A 21179-nucleotide genomic window follows, 5' to 3' on the forward strand; every position below is an offset into this window, starting at 1 on the left:
GGGATCTTTGTTTGTATGTTTGGAGATCCTCTAAAGTTGGATTGTTAATTTGTTGGAATGTGATTGCATTTCGCTTGCGTGATTTTGATTCTTCGAGATTAGTTGTTACGTTATTGAGAATCCCTTTTCTATATGGTTTAGTAATTTTAAACCAAGCATGTAAACATTCCTTTTCAAAATGATCAAAATGGTCTGACTTGTTTATGATTTGTTTGATGTTTGTTGTTGGATCATTCTCCACTGCTGTGGTGAGAAAATCGTACCAATAAGGAGTTGTTATTTCGTCTTTTTGGGCATCATAGTTACTTATCCAATGATCATCTACTAGTTGTTGTATTTTATTGCGCCAGATAATATTGTGCCAATTATATGGTTCAAACAAAACTTGATATATTATCTTGGCTCTTGAGCCTATAAGCTGCTGATTGAGGTCCAATAAACCATAACCTCCTTGTTTTTTCAAGGATGTGACTGTCTCCATTCTTGTGCCTTTGAATTTTTGATGTATATTTTTCATGATTTCTTTGATTTGTTTTTCTTTCATTGGAATCATAATGTCCAAATGATAAAGTTTTGAAAAGATATATGTATTATATCCTGTGGCTCTTAAATGGAGGGGTGTTTGTCGTAGCATGATTATATTTAGATGTTTGGTAATTTTATCAAAAAATTCTTTCCATTCGAAGTGATTAAAGGGGATACCGAGATATGTGAAAGGGAATGTGGATATATTCTCTGTTCTGAACTCGGCTGTAAGTTTGTAAGCTGGATTTTTAGTTAATAACAATGATTTATGTGGATTTAATTTAGAGTTTGAGACTTGACAAAAACTGTCTATTTCATGTAAAAGTGTTTTAGAATCATCATCTCCTTTGATACATATGGCCACATCATCAGCGTATGCAATCACTTTAGCATGAATCCCTTCCATCATTTCAATTCCTGTCAACTTGTTTTCCAATTTTTGTAATAATGGTTCTAATGCGATAATAAAAAGAATAGGACTAATGGGAAGACCTTGTCTGACACCACAACCAAATTCAAATTCTTCTCCTGAAACATTGTTTATTTCCAAATGGGCTGTTTGATTTGTAGTCATTGCCATGAGAAGGTTGCTAAACTTTTCTCCAATATTAATTTGTTTAATTACGTTTCTTAAATATTTGTGATCGATCCTATCAAATGCCTTTTCCAAATCCATGAAAAATAGTCCTTCCAAACTGGTATGATTCTTATTGATGTGTTGGTATACATGTTTAATTTTTTGAATGTTGTTTGACATCAATCTATCTCTTAAGAAGCCCACCTGATTATGTGAGATCACTTGTGATAATAGTGGTTGAATTCTAGCATTTGCCACTGCTGATATTAGACGCAATATTGTATTCGTCAATGAGATTGGACGAAATTCCGTTATTGATCTGATTGAATTTTGTGACTTTTTTGGTAGTAGGGTGATGATTACTTTGTTGATTTCGGATGGAACTGTTTGTTGTAGCATCATTCGGTTACCAATCTCAACTACTGTATGTCCAATATCTTTCCAAATGAGTTTTAAAGTCCTGTAGCAGATCCCATCTTTTCCTGGTGAGGATTGATTTGAGCATGAGCCCAAACATTGAGTGAATTCTGTTAATTCAAGGGGCCTATCTAATTGTAATTTTTCTTCTTCCGTGATAGACTTTTGGAAATCACTTAAGTAGTTCATCTGTTGTTGTTGTAGAAGTTGATTTGGTTGGGATGTATATAATGTTTTATAATATTTTGTTGCGATTTGAAGAATTTGTGGCGTGGTGGTGCCGGTTTCAGTTTTATTCTCATCTGTTATTGCAGTAATTGTTTTATCCAAATTAAACCGACTTTTCTTGTATCGAATTGCTAAATCTTTAAAAATTGTTGAATTGGGATTGAATTGTGGTATAGTGGTATTGAGAATACTTTTTTGGGATAGCTGTAACTCTTTTAATTGCTTTAATAAATCCTCATATGAAATTTTTGGCTCAAAATTTGAAAGCTCTAGTAATTCACTGTTAAAGACATATCTTCTTTTCCCCTTTTTAATTGACGGAGTTTTATTTAAAATTATCTTTATTGTTAACGTTTCATGAGTGCTTTTCATACCTTCATGATTGCTTTGATAATAACAAAGAATCTGTTGTAGTAAGTTGATATTGATATAGTACCTATCTAATCGTCTTTTATTTATCATGTTTCTATTTGTGAATATTTTTGTTGTTGGTTTGATATGACGGAATACATCTTTCAACTCATTTTGCTCTAATATTTCTTTTAGTTCTTTAGTTGCATTCTTCTCCGTCCTAGATATTTCATCTCCCTTTTCTGAATCTATTTTGTTTAGGATACAGTTAAAGTCCCCAACTAAAACCGTAGATATTTCTTTATTGGTAATGCTGTTGTTGTTCGTATAGTCCATTGCATGTTTTAGTTCTTGCCAGAATTTCTGTTGAATACTAAAATTGCTGCATGGAGCGTATATGTTGATTATTCTAATATATGTTTTGTTGTGTATCATTTTAATTAATATATCACTCACTCGATCTTGATATCCTGTCATAATAGATTGGATATTCATGTGATCTATGATTTCAAATTTCGGTGTGGATGTATTGTTGATTACTATCCCTACTCTGGAGTTTGTTTTATGGTAACAGGTGTATTGATCTTGATTTAAGGGTTTGAATGTTGCATTAACTGTTTCTTGGAGGCAGATTATATCAGAACCTGTACATAATTTGTACAACTTGATTGCTTCCAGATTGTTTTGAACATTTTTTGTTGTTATACTTAGTGTATTTTTATGATAATTGATTGAGTTGAGTATTTTTGTAATATTTTGTTTGTCTTTAATTGAAGGTGGTATGTCAATTGTATTGTTTGACGTTTGAAGTTCAACCTCATTGGTTGTGTTAGTCATGAGTTTGTTATTATAATAAAAGTATGGTTTCATCATAATGATAAATTATTGATTACCAGATTCGACAGGGTTTGTGAGACACGCCCGGGATCTGGTGGTGTTACCTCTTCATTTGTGTTTGAATCAGTTAAATTGTTGGATTGGTCAGTTGTTATATTTGAAACTTTGTTATTTGAAATGGTTGAATCTCTTGAATGGTCGGAGTTTTGTATTGAAGCGGAAGTGTTATTTAATTCAGGATTTTGTACGCTGATATTTGAGTTAGTTCTATTATTCAATGTCTTGTTTCCATCTGAATTTGTTTTTGTTTTAGTTACTTCATTGATATTGGAAGAAAGTTGTAATTCTTCTCTCTCTTGATTTACTTTTTGGATGTGTGAATCTAAAAATTTATCAATTTCTTGATTGGTCATGGGTCTGGACTTTTTATTTGGTCTTTGAAATGGTCTTGTTTTAACAACCCTTTTAGGTGAGATTCCTTCTTGAATTGACGATTTTACTGAAAAAGAGGATTCCAGACTATCATCTTGATTTGTGTCTTGCAGACCTTTGTGTTTTAATATTTCGAATGAGTTGGTTTGGAAATCAAAAGTTTTTGTTTGTGGAGGTTGATGTTTCCTTGTTCCAGTTATCTGTGTCCATTCTTTTTCCGAATTTTGATCTTTATTATCATTTGAAAATGTTGTGGTTGCATTCGGTTTGTAGTTATTTGATTCCTTCAAATATTTAGATGGTATGTGTTTGTTGTGTTCAAACGTGAGATGTGTTTTCAGTTGACAAGTTTTACATCCACGTTTTTCACAAGAATGTATGACGTGACCAATTGCTTTGCAATATGTGCAAAATTTAAAATCAGAAACTATTGTTAATTTACTTGACCAATCAAGTTGGTTTCTGATATTTGGGATTTGAGTTCCTTTGAATTCTATCAAATAATAAGAGCTTGCAATGTTGTCTGATTCTATTCTGTAAGGACTTCTTTGGGAGATAGTCTCAGATCTTTTGAGAATTTTATATTCAATTGGAGTCTGATTAATACCTTTGTTGGTTGAGTTTCTCAATTGAACTTGAATTTTCTCTGTAGCTGTCTTAGAATACAAGATAGGTTTGTTGAAATGGATGTCTAATAATCCATCTGGATTTCTATTTGTTGCCTTATGTTTTAATTCAAAGATCGCGACACAATCGGAATCATATTTCATGGGCTTAATTGGAATTATCCCTGTTTTATATGGAATTTCATTGTATTTTTCCACAAGGTTTTCGAGATAACCCACAATATCAAACAGTGGTTGTTTTTGAATAAAATTTAACTTCATGTTATACAGGTGGTTCAATTCCAAATAAAGAAAGTCCTTGGAGGAAATACTTACTGAAAATAGTTTATTGTCTGATAACTCAATAAAAATTTCAATTTCTTCTTGTAATTTGATTAAATTTTTGATTTTTCTAATAATATCTTGCTTTTCTTGTGAAAGAATTACCAAATCTTGTTTCAACTTATTCAGTTTTTCAGTCATTTCTTGTTTCTTTGTCAATTCATTCGTCTTGTAAGCTTCTTGTGTAATTAAATCTATTTCAGTTTTTATTGACAAAGTATTTTGTTGATTTAATTCCTTTTCCTTCTCAAAGGTAATTTGATCTATGTTCAATTGTTCTTTTTCAACTTTTAATTGTTTTGCAAGATTTTCTTCGAAATATTCTCTAGCAGCCTCATATAATTCAATACCAGAAATTGATTCAAGACCCTGTTGTACTTCTAATTTTAAATTGTATTTCCGATCTATTCTATTGCTTAATTCTTCAACGCAATCAAGAATAAAATCGTCTTTCGGCTTGTTTAATCTACCTAACATAGATAACCATTTTTCTTTACCGATAGTATTCACATAAATATTGATATTTAATAACGTTTGATATGTGCTTTCCTCCTCGATTGTCAAATTTTCTCCTTGTTTCAATTTTTGTACTAATGTCTTGTATTCATTATACCATTTGTTGTTTCTGGAGTCGATTTTACCAATAATTGGGTTTTTGTTTGAACTTCCGGTTATTGGACCTGATAAAATTTCGGACATAAGCGGAGTTTTATCCTTAATAGTATTATTTTTTTTTTGAATTTTTTCTTTTTCTAATAATAAATTTTTTTGTGCTTTTTGATTTTCTAATAATAAATTTTTTTTTGTTTTTTGATTATTTTCTTTAATAGTAGTAGTATAAAAATTGTTGTTGGTGGTCGTGTCTTGACCAGTGGAAAAATTGTTTTGTTCATCAACAAAAATCAACGAAGGTTGATTCAATGCTATATTCATCTCTTGTCGAGTTTGTGAAACTTGAGATGAGTCCATATCTACCTCATCATTTTCTGTTTCTTCTGCTGTAGCTTTTGCATTTTCTTCCGGTGAAAATTGATTTGTAGTTGTTGAGTTTGAGTTGAGCCCATCGATTTCAGTTGAGTTGATAAGGTTTTGATCAAATGTTTGATTCAAGTCTTTATCTGGAGATTTTGGTTTACGTGGAATTGCTGGAGAAATTGGATTATCATGAAGAACACCATGACTAGCACTTGAGTGTGACATGGTTGGTTAAGATGAGACTTTTAAAATGATTTTCAGTCTGATTTATTTTAAAATTAAGTAGTCTATGATAGATACTTTGATCTTACCTACAGTTTACTAGATGTGGCCAATGTAAGGGGAAAATATAAATTATAATTTTAGGTATTTTGAATTATGATGAAATAATTGATAAAAGGTAACATTTTATTGTCTCTATAAATCAAAACCATTTTGTTTTCAGGTTTTAATCAATTCACACACAGTTCTATTTAATTTGAGTAGTATAGATTGAAAAATAGATTTTAATTTATAAAAATTTTGTAGTAAAACTGTTTAAAAATTCTTACAAGAGATTAATGATTCAAAAGAATTATTTTGAAATAACGATGGACAAACAAAGGTGGTAAAACGAAGTTTAGTGTTTGTCACTGGGTATCATCATTAACGCTCCAAGGTTGAAGAGATGAATAAATGTTTTATTCATATCAAAAGTGTCAAACTGTAACACCTTCATGAATACGTTTACTTTTTATTTTAATATGGTTGTACGGATGTAACGACATCTCATTCAATTGAAATTGATTCCTCTCATTTGATCATTGATTTTGCATTTAAGATTGACTCCACCCATTAGTAAAAGCCCTTTAAAGATTCATGAGATTGAGTAATTCATATATTCGTTGTTTGAAAATCATTTGTTTCAACGAAGAGTTTTGTTAATGTTTCTATAAAGTTTATATAAGATCAAAAAATGGCGATATCGGGTTTTATCTAAAACATGTATTACACAAATGCAATTTTTTAAAGTTTAAAGTTTGTTTCATAATTTGGAAAAGAGAAGTTAAAAAAAAAGCCAGCAAATTTATACTTGCCATAAAAGAATGAGACATTAATGAATTGCTATAGCAAATGATTGATGGTATTATTATAGTTCAAGTCCGTTAGGGGTCTTCTTTTACATAACTTACCTCGTGGTATTTTGTAATAAAAGAACATACTTTAGTAGCGCCGCTTGAATATTTTTAAACGCATAAAAATTATTGTGTGATGTGTCTAAATAATTTGACTCGAGTAAAAACGGTGGCACAAAATTAGTTTTTATGACAAACCTTAATTTATTATAAACAATACAAATAATACAAAACACGTTATATAATTTACTTAATCAGAAGATTTCAAATTTAGCTTTAACCCGAGGTAAATATTATTATTATTACGTTTAATTACCCCAGATTTAAATCAGCCAATAAGATTAAAGTAAGATGTAATATATAATTAAAGAAGTTTAGATAATTAAGGGTTAAGAATTAAAGGGATTGTAAACAGATGGAAGACAAACCAAAAGTAAGTCAAAAATGATGATAATATAAAACATATATATCTTAAAGTATAAACCATGTTAATCAGGTTAAAATGTAATTTAAACTTACCAATAATATTTAAATAAAATCATATTAGTAATTGCTATTAATATTTTAAAACAACTAATTTTAATAGCAACTGTAAAGAGGACCATAATTAAATAGTTGTCTCACATTGGCATAGTAAGTAGAATTAAAACTTTTATCCGTCTAATACCACAGTAATAATTCTTTGTCTTCGCCCTAATTAAGTATTGTTTTACTTTTATTAGTTTATAGTTCTGGACTTTAATTATTGATTGATAATCAACAAAATTTAAAAATTAAATATTTTTTTTCCCCACTAATTAAAAAAACTTACCACTACAATATTCATTATTATATAAATATAAATTTATATCCCTTACTTCTTGTTTCAATAATTTTTCATTTTATTTTTCATCCTATTATATTACTTTTATTTTTAATCAAATCCACCACCAATTAAATAAATTAAAAAGTTATACAAAGATGGCTCCAACTTTTACTAATTCAAATGGTAATCCAATTCCAGAACCATTTGCAACTCAAAGAATTGGTAAACATGGTCCTTTATTAATTCAAGATTTTAATTTATATGATTCTTTATCACATTTTGATAGAGAAAGAATTCCAGAAAGGGTTGTTCATGCTAAAGGTTCAGGTGCTTTTGGTGTTTTTGAAGTTACTGATGATATTACTGATATTGTTGGTTCTGCATTTTTAGATACTGTTGGTAAAAAAACAAGAACTTTTACAAGATTTTCAACAGTTGGTGGAGAATCAGGTTCTGCAGATACTGCAAGAGATCCAAGAGGTTTTTCAACTAAATTTTATACTGAAGAAGGTAATTTAGATTTTGTTTATAATAATACTCCTGTATTTTTTATAAGAGATCCTTCAAAATTCCCACATTTTATTCATACTCAAAAAAGAAATCCAGAAACTCATTTAAAAGATCCAAATATGTTTTGGGATTATTTAACTTCAAATCCTGAATCTGTTCATCAAGTTTGTATTTTATTTTCAGATAGAGGTACTCCTGCTTCTTATAGAGAAATGAATGGTTATTCTGGTCATACTTATAAATGGCAAAATAAAAAAGGTGAATGGTTATATGTTCAAGTTCATATGATTTCAGATCAAGGTATTAAAACTTTAACTAATGAAGAAGCTGGTCAATTAGCTGGTTCTAATCCTGATTATGCTCAAGAAGATTTATTTAAAAATATTGCTTCTGGTAATTATCCTTCTTGGACTTTATATGTTCAAACAATGAATGAACAACAAGCTAAAGATGCTCCATTTTCAGTATTTGATTTAACTAAAGTTTGGCCTCATAAAGATTATCCATTAAGAAGATTTGGTAAATTAACTTTAAATGAAAATCCAAAAAATTATTTTGCTGAAGTTGAACAAGCTGCTTTTTCACCAGCTCATACTGTTCCTTATATGGAACCATCTGCTGATCCTGTTTTACAATCAAGATTATTTTCTTATACTGATACTCAAAGATATAGATTAGGACCAAATTATTATCAAATTCCAGTTAATTGTCCAGTTACTGGTACTGTTTTCAATCCTCATGTTAGAGATGGTGCTATGTGTGTAAATGGTAATTTAGGTTCAACACCAAATTATTTAGCTTCTGATGAACCAATTAATTTTAAATCTCATTCATTACAAGAAGATCAAGAAGTTTGGGAAGGTGCTGCTTGTCCTTTCCATTGGAAAGCTACTGATGCTGAATGGACTCAAGCTACTGCTTTATGGAAAACTTTAGCAAGATATCCAAATCAACAAGAACATTTAGCTCATAATGTTGCTGTTCATGTTGCTGGTGCAGATCATAGAATTCAAGATAAAGTTTTTGAATACTTTTATAAAGTTTCACCAGAATTATCAAGTTGGATTAAAAAAGAAGTATTAGAATTAAGTCCAAGAAAATAAATTGAATTTTAGAGATTAATTAAATAATTTCAAAGGTTAGTTTATATTTTTTTCTACTCAATCTATATAGTTTTCTAAAATATATCTTATATTTATTATTGAAAAGTTTGATTACGTCGTTATTCTTTATTTTATATTTTTGTCCACTAGTAATTACATCTTTGAACTTGGTTGGTTTGCACGAGCCATCGTTAACTAGTTCACATACAACAAGAGAACGAAGAATTTACACTAATTTATTCCCAAACAAACCGCTTTTAATACTACTTTTTACTATATATATATTTAGGTTTACAACCAAATATAGCTTCATATTGACATAATAAACAACATTTATCATTTGGTATTAAACCATAAAAATTTTTTGGAGTTGTAGATTGTAAATTTCTTAATCTATATTTTTTTAATATATCATTTGATAAATTTAATTTTTGTAATTTTTTTAAATCATTTAATGGATTTATTTGTGGAATTGTTGAGGAGGTTGTTGTTGAAGGTGATTTAGATTTGGATTTTTTAGGTTTTGTTTTAGGTTTTGATTGTACTTGTGTCTTTGTTTGTTGTTGTGATTGTTTGGGTTGTTGTGATTGCTTAGACTGAGTTGGCTTAGTATTTGAGTTTGAGTTTGAGCTTGTCTTTACATCAGCGTTTTGATTTTGATTTTGCTTTAGTTTGATGTCTTGTTTTATTAGTGGCTTTGGTTTTACAGTTTTATTAGTCTTTATGCTAGTCAGTTTATTATTTTTAATACTTTGTTTACTATTACTTTTCATCGAGGTTTCTAATTTCATTAATCTTAATTTTTCTTCAATATTACTATATGTTGGAATCAATTGTCCATTATGATCATATTCAAAAGTAAATTCACATGAAGGTCCTTCATTACTATCATAATCATTATCACTTGGTGATCCCATATAGTTTCTTTTCCTTCTTATTCTTCTTTCTAATTCATTATTATTTGATGATTCAAAGATTGGACAATCACAACCATTTGAACCATGTATATCACAATCTGGTGCTGTATTTAATTCTATTTCTATTGAATGAGTACGATGTGAATTAAAATGGGTTCGTTTATCATTATTATCATTAAAATCATTTAAATCATAATCATTTTGATTATTATAATCATCATCATCTTCTTCATCATAATCATATTCCGAATGATCACAACATGAACAAAATTCTGCTCTTTCATTATCATCTATTTCATCATCATCATTAAGTCCTTTTTCATCTTTTGTATCGTACAATGTAAATCCTTGAGGTAAATTATCTTCTTCTCTTTCTTTTATAATTTGAGTAATTTTATCCCTTAAGAATACAATTTCTTTTTCATTTAATAAGGAATGAGATGGATGTAGTATTCTTCTTTTCGGATGTTTTATAGGTCTATTTGCAATTGATCCATTATTCGTAGAAGTACTTCCATTAGTATTGGAGGACTTAAATGAAGATGTCACTACATAATCATGAAGTACTTTATCATTAGATATATCTTTTAAATTTTCACCAATTTCATTAGATGCAGTTTCTAAAGCTTCCAATAAACTATAATTAAAAATTGGATTCATTTTATCTTTATTCGAGGTATTTGAATCATTTTCATTAGGAAATGGTGAAAAATTTTCTTCATCTTCAAACTGTTTCGTCATTGCTTGCAGCCAATTTTCATAATTTTTAGATAATAATTCAAATAATTCTTCTGGTCCTGGATTTGAAGATGGTTTTTTCGATGATGACGTAAATGATGTAATTTTAGATTTTTGAGGTAGATTCCCATTAGTTGACTTTATTGATGGATGTTCAGACTTTATTACGTTGCTAATTGAAGTTTTTGGGGTACTTTTATTCTCCAATTTCCCATTTGTAACAACATTATTGATTTGAGTTGTAGTAGATGATTTAGATTTTATTTGTTCTTTACCTTTGATCGGTAGTGATTTTGACATTATTTAATTTGAAAATATGTAAATGCTATATGTAAGTCATTAAGAATTATTAAATATCAAATGCGTTCAACAAGTTTTTAATGCCCCGCTGATTGTTTTCTTGTAAGTTTTAATTAAATTGATATGGTAAGTAGAATTCGATTCTATTTTTTTTTTTTTTATTTTTTTTTGATCTATTAATTAACACAATCTCTTCTTGATTTCGAAAAGTATAGAGAGTACCTTACTTACATTAAATCAAATATGAAATATATGATGCATTAAATTCTACACAAACTAATCCTTTTTCAAAGTTCTTTGCTTTTCAGCTTTATTTACAACTTTTTCGTCAATAAATAATCCTTTTCTTCTTCTTATATTATTCATATACCTTCTTGCTACATTTTCTCTTTCTGCAAATTCACCTAATTCTTCTAATTCTTCTTCTGTATGAGGTACCCAAAATGGATCTATATCTAAAATATCAAATCCATCAAATATTAATTGAGGACTTGCTGCACCTGATGTCTTTTTTCTAATATCTTCACTAAATCCAAAAGCTTGAATAACTGGTAATCTTGCAACAATAGTGAAAAATGGAGTACCTTCTTTCATTTCTTCAGATATTATTGAACCTTCTCTTTTTTGTACTACAGCGTAAACTTTTCCAAGTACATCTGATGCTGCTTGAATTTCACATGTATACATAGCTAATAGTAATCTTGGTGATTTGATTAAAAATTGTTTATGGATTAAATTTTTAGTTTGAGTTATAATTTTACCAGGACTTATAAGTTTATCTTCTCCAAGATCATTTTTATCGATTTTTTTGATTATTATGGCAATACCATGTAATGGTTCAGATGCTAATGGACCCTCATTTAATGCTAATTGTGTACCATTTAAAATGTTGTTTTCATATTCAAATTTTTCAACTGATTGAGATTTGCTAAAAATGTGTTTGAGTTTGTTAGTTTTATCAATAAGTAAGTTAGGACCTACTCTTTTTGGTCCAAAAGCAACTATATTATCAATCAACTCTTTGGCATCAGCAAAACCAAAGAATTGCTTCTCCTCGCTAATGACAGTTTGGAATTTTTCAATGAACTCTTTTTTTACTTCTTCATCATTGTTCTTTACGATTTCATTTATTACAAGATCATTGTCTACTAAGAATTTGGTGATCTCAGTAGGCAAAGGACGAACATCCACATCCAAATCCAAGATGTCAACATCTTCCTCTTCATCACTTTCTTCAATCACAGCCAACATATCCTGATTTATCTTATCGTCAGCTAAACTTTCTCTAAACGGAATCACCGGTTCTTTTACTGTAACTTCACAACCCCTTGCAAATCTTTCTTCCAAATCTTTTAAACACCTTTCTAAATGTAATTCTCCTGCAACACAAACAATCAATTCTCCAGATTCATCATCAATATACCATTCCAAAACTGGATCAGCTTTAGCTAACAAATCTAATCCTCTTTCTAATTTTGCCAATTTCATTGGATTCGTGGGCTCAACTGCTATTTTCATGATTGGTTTGTTGTGTATTAAAGTCGAGGTTGATGCAAGATTAACATATGGTTTGTCTTCGGCTATTGGGGAACAAATTGTAGCGTTTTTCAAAACTACTTGATCTAAACCAACAACACCACATATATTTCCAGCTGGTACTTTTTCCATTTTAACAAATTCTCTTCCCATTATTAAAAAAAGATCTTTGATTTCAATTTCATTAGAAATTTGATTTATGTTTTTTTCATGATCTCTTGGTAATGATGGATCATATTTTGGTCCAACAATGGTTAATTTCTGTCCTTTCGATAAAGTTCCTGAATAAATTCTTGTAAAACCAACTAATGTTTCAAATTCCGTTTCTTCTGGTTCCTCATCTTCCTGTTCTTCTTCAAAATCTTCTTCCTCAAATTCCCACTCAAATGGATCCTTCTTAGGTTTTATAACGAATTCATCTTCATTCGCTTTAGATTCTTGTGCTTTTGCTGCTGCTTCCGATGCCTTTTTAGCTAATTCCCTAGCTATCCTAGCTCTTTCTTTTAATTCCTCAGCAGAAATTTCACTTCCTAAAGCTGTTTCAGTGGGTAATTCCTCATTTGGCACAGATATAAGTTTAGAGACATAAGCCATAGTATGAGTATCAGCATTTGAACTATCACAATCTTGCATTGCTTTCACAAAACTTGGGTCTATTAGTTTACTCTTATCCTGTTCCGATTTCACAACGCTATATATAGTTTCATTTAAGATCTTATCTATTCTTTCTGATTGCGCAACAATCGGACTTGGTAAATAATCAATGACAGCACCTAGTATTGCATGGCTTAAAGGTATCCATTGTGACATTATTTGATTTAATAAGTTTTTGAAATCTTTAGATCTCAAATCCCTTGGAGAAATCTTTGCTCCTAATTTTTCAATAATTTTTTCAAGTTTGTCTTGATTTCGATCAATTATACAATTCTCATAAATGGCCCATATTTGGTCTAGTATTAATGACACAAACAAAGGTTTAGAATTACCATTTTTTAATTTTTTACCAGGTAAAATCTTTTTATTTTTTATATCCAAATAAAAATCACCCCAAAGAGTTTTCAATAATGCTTGTTGTGAAAATCCTAATTTTTTCAGATATATTTTAGCAAATGTATTAATTGAAAATGCCCAACCATCTATTGCTGATGCAAATATCACATTATTCTTTTCGGGCATAAAATATAAATTTTCATCATCTTTTTCTATAAATTCTCCAATTTCTCCTCCTTCTCTCCATATCAAATCATCTTCCAATCTATCTCCTGCAAAGAAAGATCCAATTACAGAATTAACTTGCTCTATTACCCTTGATATATGTTGATATGCCTCAAGTGGCGTTAGTTTCCATTCAGTGATTAATCTATCAATCTTATTTATGACTAAGATTGGTTTCAATTTATCTATCCAACATTGACGCAAGACATTGACGGTTTGAGAACATACACCCTCAACAGCATCAACTAAAACAATAGCTCCATCACATAAACGAGATGAGGTGCTGACTTCTGATGAGAAATCTATGTGACCAGGTGAATCTATTAAGTTAATTAAATGCTCTTTTATTACTGCTTTTTCTTCATCTTTTTGAACCTTCATGGTTTTGAAATATAATGAAATTGCAGATGCTTCCATTGTAATACCTCTTAATTGTTCATCTTCTCTTGAATCTAAATATCGTACTTTTCCTGCCATTCTTTGTGATATTATACCATTGGTTGCTAAAAGTGAATCACTTAGCGATGTTTTACCATGATCAACATGAGCTAATATACAGATGTTCCTTATACATGAAGCATCGGATTGTAGTTTATTGACAGTCTCTGGTGAGATTTTCATTGTTTATCACAGATTAGTATATGGTTTACAATTATGACATAATGTACTGTAGTTGTAAATAAACAAATTCATTTTGTAAACTTGGTAGCTCTCAAAATTCTGATGATCATCGAACTTATCGAATCTACTAATGACGAAAGTCTCAGAGAACAAAGAGTCTAATAAATAAAATCAAGAAATGTTTATTATATCTAATAATTTAGTACATCGAATTGAAACACCAGTAATACCAAGCTCGGAAAGTGGAGCGATTTAAAGTTTTTGGAAAATCAGCAATTTTTTATCTCTCTCAAACTTATTTAGCAGATTGAATGATATTTCCTTCATATTGTGGATAATGCATTGGATGAACTTTTGTATAATTTGAATCAGCTGTTGTATATATTTTTCTCATTGATGAATTTTTGAAATAATTTTTAAACATCATGAATGTAAAAATACCATAACATCCACCACCAATTAGTAAAGCTCTAAATGGTGTAATTGTTGAAGCTATTGCTGACATAATTGTATACTTTAACTGTTTTATGCTTTAAAGATAGTTAGTTTTTAACGAATAGTTGTTGAATAATTAATATTTGATAATTTTAAAAGAAACAATATTCATAGTTTTATTGACCTCCTTATATATTTTTTAACTAAACTGCCTCAAGTACTTTAATTTTTATAGCTCAACATATGTTTTTGTTCTGCAAGCTAAAATTGTATATTTTCTTGCAACCTAAATTAAATCACCTCATATCTTGTTTCAGGTGACTGCAAAAAAGAAAAAAAGCTACCAATTTTTATTTGAATTTTTAAAAATCACCTTATTATTGTAGCCTAATCAATTTATAATTATTATTTAAGAAATATTGCATAGTCATACAATAACATGATTTAATCATCAATTCGTAAATTTATACATCTATTTATTTTTTACCTATTTCATAAGTATTTGATTATTAGGGGGGATTGTATTATTAATATTTCGTGTATTTATTAATACTCGAGGCTTTAGTGTGACTAAAGACTTCGGTAAATATCGTAATATTTTGAGTTTTCTTCCGATTTACTTATAGTTTTTCCGAAGTAAGACTTTTCATTAATACTGAGTATTCTTTTATATGGAACTAGTACATGTGTAATAATTCATTTCGCTATATTGTAGAATGGGTCGTCATGTTGAATAAAGGCTTTAAACTAAAATAATTTGCACCTTAATAAATAGATACTTTAAAAGCTTTACCTACTAGTACATTCTTACGCCATCACCAGCTGGTAAGATTGGTAAAAATTGACCAATGATCAACATTGGGATATCAAACAAGTCTCTTTTCACAGTCCATACAGAACAGAATTCAATATAACTATTAGTTCCCACGTTGTTGATAGCAGAGCCATTTGAACCATAAATTTCATTGTTTGAGTTATTATTTGTATTTGATTCTTTCTTTATTAATTTTATTTTTGTACTGATACTAGAATGTAAATTACCAACTGCAACAGATTTAAATAACTGAAAATATTTTACAATTGAATCATCATCATACATAATCTCCATAATGAAAGTTCGTTTTGACAATATATCTGTCAATTTGTATCCTAAAAGACTTAAAAGATCATCAGTTATACTTACAATTTCTCCGGTTCTTCTCCAAATTATAGTTGGTGATGAATTCAATTGACTTAATTTTTCATAATCTACTAAACATCTTTGAAAACTCATTTCAAGAAATAATAAATCTTGTGGCTTCAATAATGATTTGTGAGCACTGATAAATGTTGGTCTATAACTTGCAATTAATTTTAAAATAACCAACAAATTTTGTCTCTTTCTAGATTTTTCCTCTGGTGATAAATTATTTCCCAGAAATCTTGTCTTCAAAAAATGAGTCAATGCATGATAAGAATTTGGATATTCAAAATTAATGACATCTTTGGAATATATATCCAAAACAGTTTGATAGATCTGATGTGTAGCTAATGGTGAAACATAATCTGTCTTGTATTTTGTTTTGAAATCTATAATCGGATTTGATGAACTTACTGGTTTGCTATTTCCTCTAGACGTAACATTATTATCCAATAAGTTATCAGTTTGGTCTGCCATATTCACCAAATTGTTCAAACTTAATGATGAGTCCTTTGGAAAACCAAGTGAAATGAAAGGTCGAGAATCTTTCAACTTTTGTACAACTTTTTTCTTTGGTTGATTGATGTTGTCAAAATCTATATTTGAGAAATTCAAAGCATCATTGAATTCTGAAGCACTGGTATTTGATGGGGAGGGTGAAGTTGGTTTTGATTGAAGTAGAATGTCTCCTAACATCATGTATTCCTCATTGAGATAATTTGAATTGAATTTATTACTCTGGCTCACACCTAAAGGTGTCCCTAGATTTTCTTGAGATGGTTGTTGTTGATGAATTGCTGGCTGTGTTGGTTGCAGCAATAAGCTGTCAGTTTCATAATAGTCGGTAAGAAGTTTGTTTAGCACATCTGTCGTAGTATTCAACATTGTGTTGGTGTGATATTGTAGCAGATCCGTTTCTAATATCCTCGAGGGACTTAAATCTATTTTGTTCGAAGAGTTGACTTTATTAGCGGCATCAAAAGAAGGTGCATTTAAGATATCTTTAATTTGATTAACGTTTGGATCTTCTACGGGTAATCCAAAAGTATGCTGTTGCTGAGGTTGTAGGTTCGGTAAAATGCTCAGATGATTATTTAATGGCATGGGAATATTTTGTTCTATCAACTCAGCCTGCGGTAGTTGGTTTGAAAGCTGTTGATTTAATTCAGGTGAAAATTGAGCTTGTTGTTGAGGTATGTGTGGGATCAAAGCTCTCGATGATTCATGTGCTTCTATTTTAATCCCATTCTCTGGTGAGTTACTAAATGATTGTAAATTACTCAGTGGTTCGTTCGATGTTTCTGTTTTCTTCTTCTTTGAAGTTGATTTTGTAGTGCCTGTTAAATATTTAACTCGTTTTCTGACGATATCTCGACAAGTATCAGCAATATTTCTTTTCACACAATTCTTACAGGGTCTTTCGTTTGAACATTGTAAATGTTTTTCATGACAAAATGTGCAAGCTCTGCTCGTTGGCTTCCTATTCAACTTTTCCTGTGGGGTTAATCTTTTGGTCATATTTAATTTATTATTTGAAGTTTTCTATACGTCTTTTTCTAATGAGTAATATTATAGCGTTGACATTGATTGACTATTGAATTTGCCAGGTTTGATGCTATCTACAAGAACCTATTTTATGAATAATATCGACTTTAGTTGGGTAGTTTGTACTTTTTGAAAAGGGTCTACTTGATGAGAAAATCAAAATAATAAAATAAAAATAAAGTTAGTTGATACTAAAAAAAATTTACGAGACCTCTCATGGTAGCTCTTTTTGATACTTGCATCAATCTGACTTTGATAATTATGTTGTTTCATACTCTGAAAGTAAAGCGAATAATAACGTGGTAACTTCGCCTCATCATAAAAAACTAGCTTTAAGACCCTTCAAAAAATTCGAATTTTCTAGTATTTGAGTGTTTTGCACTAATATGTTATTTTGTTTCAAAATTCATTCGCAGCCAAATTATTAACATAATTAGTTGTAAATCCGGTGAACAAAATATTCAACATTAGAATTTTGTAAAAATCAAAAACGATTGACAAAAACTTTTCTCCAGAAACATTTCACTAAAATCAACGATTTGAAATTGTAAAATATCTATAATCAGTTGTACTGGTACAGCTTTCATCGATTACTAGATGTTTCACAAAACGAGTGAAAAATTCTACACACAAAATATTATATTTGACTCTTGATCTTGTGTAGAAGCAATTAGGATTTATAAACACTAGTCATCTCAACCATTATATTTTCCACACCTATATACAATGGCCATCGAATTGGAGGAGCCTCCAATTGAGAGTAATGCCCAAGTTCTTAAAGATTTGTTCGCTGGGACAATGGGTGGTATAGCACAAGTTTTAGTTGGTCAGCCGTTTGATTGTGTTAAAGTAAGATTACAATCTGCACCAGAAGGTACATATACAGGAGCACTTGATGTGATAAAACAATTAATAAAAAACGAAGGATTTTCTGGATTTTACAAAGGAACTTTGACACCATTGATAGGTGTAGGTGCCTGTGTATCAGTTCAATTTTCAGTAAATGAATTTATGAAAAGGTATTATGATCGAGAATTACATGGTAGACCATTAAGTTTATTACAATACTTTAATTGTGGTGCTGTTGCTGGATTTGCTAATGGTTTCCTAGCTTCCCCAATTGAACACATTCGTATAAGATTACAAACTCAAACAGGATCTAACAAACTATTTAATGGTCCTTTAGATTGTGCTAAAAAAATTTATGAAATTGATGGATTACGAGGAATATATAAAGGTTTAGGTCCAACTTTAATAAGAGAATCAATTGGATTAGGTATATACTTTGCCACATACGAAGCATTAATTGCTAATGATTTGAAAAGGCATCCTGGATTAACAAGAGAGCAAATCAAACCATTAACTTTATGTTTGTACGGAGGATTAAGTGGATACACTTTGTGGATTGCCATATACCCAGTAGATGTTATAAAATCAAAATTACAAACTGACGCTTTGAAAGGTGCAAAATATAAGAGCACATTAAGTGTGATCAGAGATGTTTTTCAAAGACAAGGTATACGAGGTTTTTATAAAGGATTTTTACCAACGATACTAAGAGCTGCTCCAGCTAATGGTGCAACTTTTGCAGTATTTGAAATAACAATGAGACTTTTAAATAAGGTATAAGAGATAGAGATACAAATTTATAGACTTGACATTTAATTTACTAATTATTCATTTATTTAATTCATACGTTCATGAAATCATTATATATTTATATAAACTCTATCTAATCTCGTTTAGTTAAATTATTGTCGTGATGTATTTGAAAACTATTTCCAGAATGGTTTTCTATTGGCAGAAGCATTACTTCTTCTTTCAAAATTGACTCGTCGTAATCCTCAGGCAGTAGAACTTTTATGAATTCTATATGATCCATCATATATTCATTGTTGAATTCATAATGATCGGAGCCTAGTAACTCCATTTGTTCGTATGGATCCATTGCTTCGTCATCAACCAGTGAATCAGATACTTTTTCTTGTTGTGTTTCCACCACCTCACTAGCTCTTCTAGCTTTTCTCTTCTCTCTTTCCCTTCTATTGAAATTTTTGTCAATTCTTAAATGACAACCAGGTATGAAATCAATGATATAAAGGAAAAAACACGTTAAAATGAACACATAGGCACTTGTCACAACAATACCTAATAATTGATATCCAAATTGTTTCCAATGACCAACGACCCAACCACCTTTCGAGTTGTATAATTTATTAGCAAAAATACCAGTCAACAATGAACCAACTATACCAGCAACCCCATGTATTGCAAAAATGTCTAGGGCATCATCAATTCCAAAATAGTATTTTAATCTTGTAGCAAAGTTACTAGCAATAGCTCCAATCACTCCAAATACAATTGGTTTCCAAAATTCGTCATCTGATGAAATATATCCACCACCTGGTGTGAAAACTACTAAACCAGTCAAACAACCTGACGAAAATGAAATCATTGAAAATTTTTTACCACCAATTAAATAATCAATTGCTGTCCACACTATAGCACTTGTACTAGCCGCTAGTATTGTACTAAATACAATAAATATCGAATTATAAGAAAACTTGAAATCACAACCTGCAACAAATCCACACCATCCACATAGCACTAAAAATGTCCCAATCATAACATGACCAGTATTTGCATTACGATAATTGTATAATATTTTTGGATTTCTTATTCCCAAAATGTAAGAATACGCTAAGGCAGTAAAACCTGAAACAATATGAACACAGTTCCCACCAGCAAAATCTAATACATCCATCTTCAATAACCAACCATTATCACTCCAAAACCAATATGTTACCGGATTATAAATGATTACTGACCAAATAAATAAAAATAGTAACATGGGTAAAATCCTACCTCTTTCTGCAATACAACCAGGAAAAGTTAATGCAGCACAAATAATTTTAAAAAACATATTAAATAAAAAATGATTTATAACTAATACATTTCCTCTTCTATTTGTAAATTCTTGTTTCATTGTACCTTTAATTTGTCTTAAAACTGCATATTTCAAACTTCCAATGAATCCATTAGATGTAGCAGCGTAACATAATGAATATCCCCATATGTACCAGTCCAAGATAATCATAGGAGTTATTAATAATGGAATCGCAAACATAGTCATTGCTGATCTTCTTTGAGTTAATCCAGAATAAAAAAATGCTATCCCAATCACAACTAAAGGTAATAGGGATGTACAGAATAACATATATAACGAGTTGATACTCGTTCTATAGTCCACCGTCTCCCGACCATCTGATGACATGAATTTTTTTGAGTTTGTTTATTTACTTTTGCAACTTAGAGATGAACTTTGTTTGACGTTTGATAATATGAAATTTTATCGGTTAACTTTGGTAGCCCCTTGTGAGTTGGCTTATGAAAGAAAGATTTATCAAATCTGGTACAGTCAGGTTGGAAGTTTATCCAAAAATATTCATAAAGCTATTGACATTAAACATATACTACATAAATTTTAAACAAACCATACGGAAGTTAACAAATTTTCAGCTTTTTATATGTGTTTTATATATGTTTATGATACTTTTTTTACCATATTATTTCCATAATAAAACTTTAAGAAGTTTAGCGTTCAAAAGTTTATCAATGGTTACTCCACGACCCAAAAAGTTACGAGTATCACCATGAAGGAACAAGTTATACTTATGATATGTGTATATAAATTTTTGATAAACACTAATTATCGTCATGAAAACAATCTATTGATATCGTTGCGATCATCAACATAACCACAAATGATTTCAACAACACAATGATTTAGAATGATCCACAATTTTTTTGTCTTGATAACGTACGTTACTCATACAAATTAAAATTATACACTATAAGTCAAATTTTAGG

General features: G+C 29.9%; 8 protein-coding genes across 8 annotated transcripts; 2 read left to right on the forward strand and 6 right to left on the reverse strand. All coding sequences in view use genetic code 12, as the record gives it.

The window, feature by feature from the left end:
- On the reverse strand, nt 1-2935 carry KGF55_001631 (reverse transcriptase family protein; the record flags this gene model as incomplete). Its single annotated transcript, XM_051756227.1, has 1 exon — nt 1-2935. A coding segment is annotated over one exon (2935 nt), but the record flags the coding sequence as incomplete, so codon positions are not given.
- Nucleotides 2936-2967: 32 nt separating this feature from the next.
- On the reverse strand, nt 2968-5514 carry KGF55_001632 (uncharacterized protein; the record flags this gene model as incomplete). The annotated part of the gene is made up of 1 exon (XM_051756228.1): nt 2968-5514. The coding sequence occupies one exon, from the start codon at nt 5512-5514 to the stop codon at nt 2968-2970; it is 2547 nt and encodes an 848-aa protein (XP_051615311.1).
- A 1850-nt stretch (nt 5515-7364) lies between these two features.
- On the forward strand, nt 7365-8822 carry CAT1 (catalase A; the record flags this gene model as incomplete). The annotated part of the gene is made up of 1 exon (XM_051756229.1): nt 7365-8822. The coding sequence occupies one exon, from the start codon at nt 7365-7367 to the stop codon at nt 8820-8822; it is 1458 nt and encodes a 485-aa protein (XP_051615312.1).
- Nucleotides 8823-9085: 263 nt separating this feature from the next.
- On the reverse strand, nt 9086-10777 carry KGF55_001634 (uncharacterized protein; the record flags this gene model as incomplete). The annotated part of the gene is made up of 1 exon (XM_051756230.1): nt 9086-10777. The coding sequence occupies one exon, from the start codon at nt 10775-10777 to the stop codon at nt 9086-9088; it is 1692 nt and encodes a 563-aa protein (XP_051615313.1).
- A 276-nt stretch (nt 10778-11053) lies between these two features.
- On the reverse strand, nt 11054-14149 carry RIA1 (GTPase; the record flags this gene model as incomplete). The annotated part of the gene is made up of 1 exon (XM_051756231.1): nt 11054-14149. One exon carries the CDS (start codon nt 14147-14149, stop codon nt 11054-11056), a length of 3096 nt encoding a protein of 1031 aa, XP_051615314.1.
- Nucleotides 14150-15380: 1231 nt separating this feature from the next.
- ZCF23 (Zcf23p) lies at nt 15381-17282 on the reverse strand (the record flags this gene model as incomplete). The annotated part of the gene is made up of 1 exon (XM_051756232.1): nt 15381-17282. The coding sequence occupies one exon, from the start codon at nt 17280-17282 to the stop codon at nt 15381-15383; it is 1902 nt and encodes a 633-aa protein (XP_051615315.1).
- Nucleotides 17283-18035: 753 nt separating this feature from the next.
- Nucleotides 18036-18938, forward strand: YMC1 (organic acid transporter; the record flags this gene model as incomplete). The annotated part of the gene is made up of 1 exon (XM_051756234.1): nt 18036-18938. The coding sequence occupies one exon, from the start codon at nt 18036-18038 to the stop codon at nt 18936-18938; it is 903 nt and encodes a 300-aa protein (XP_051615316.1).
- A 103-nt stretch (nt 18939-19041) lies between these two features.
- On the reverse strand, nt 19042-20583 carry KGF55_001638 (uncharacterized protein; the record flags this gene model as incomplete). The annotated part of the gene is made up of 1 exon (XM_051756235.1): nt 19042-20583. The coding sequence occupies one exon, from the start codon at nt 20581-20583 to the stop codon at nt 19042-19044; it is 1542 nt and encodes a 513-aa protein (XP_051615317.1).
- Between the last annotated feature and the right edge of the window lie 596 nt (nt 20584-21179).

The sequence above is a fragment of the Candida pseudojiufengensis genome (genome assembly GCF_024610245.1).
Source record: "Candida pseudojiufengensis strain CBS 10847 chromosome Unknown scaffold8, whole genome shotgun sequence".
Lineage (NCBI taxonomy): Eukaryota > Fungi > Ascomycota > Pichiomycetes > Serinales > Debaryomycetaceae > Lodderomyces > Lodderomyces pseudojiufengensis.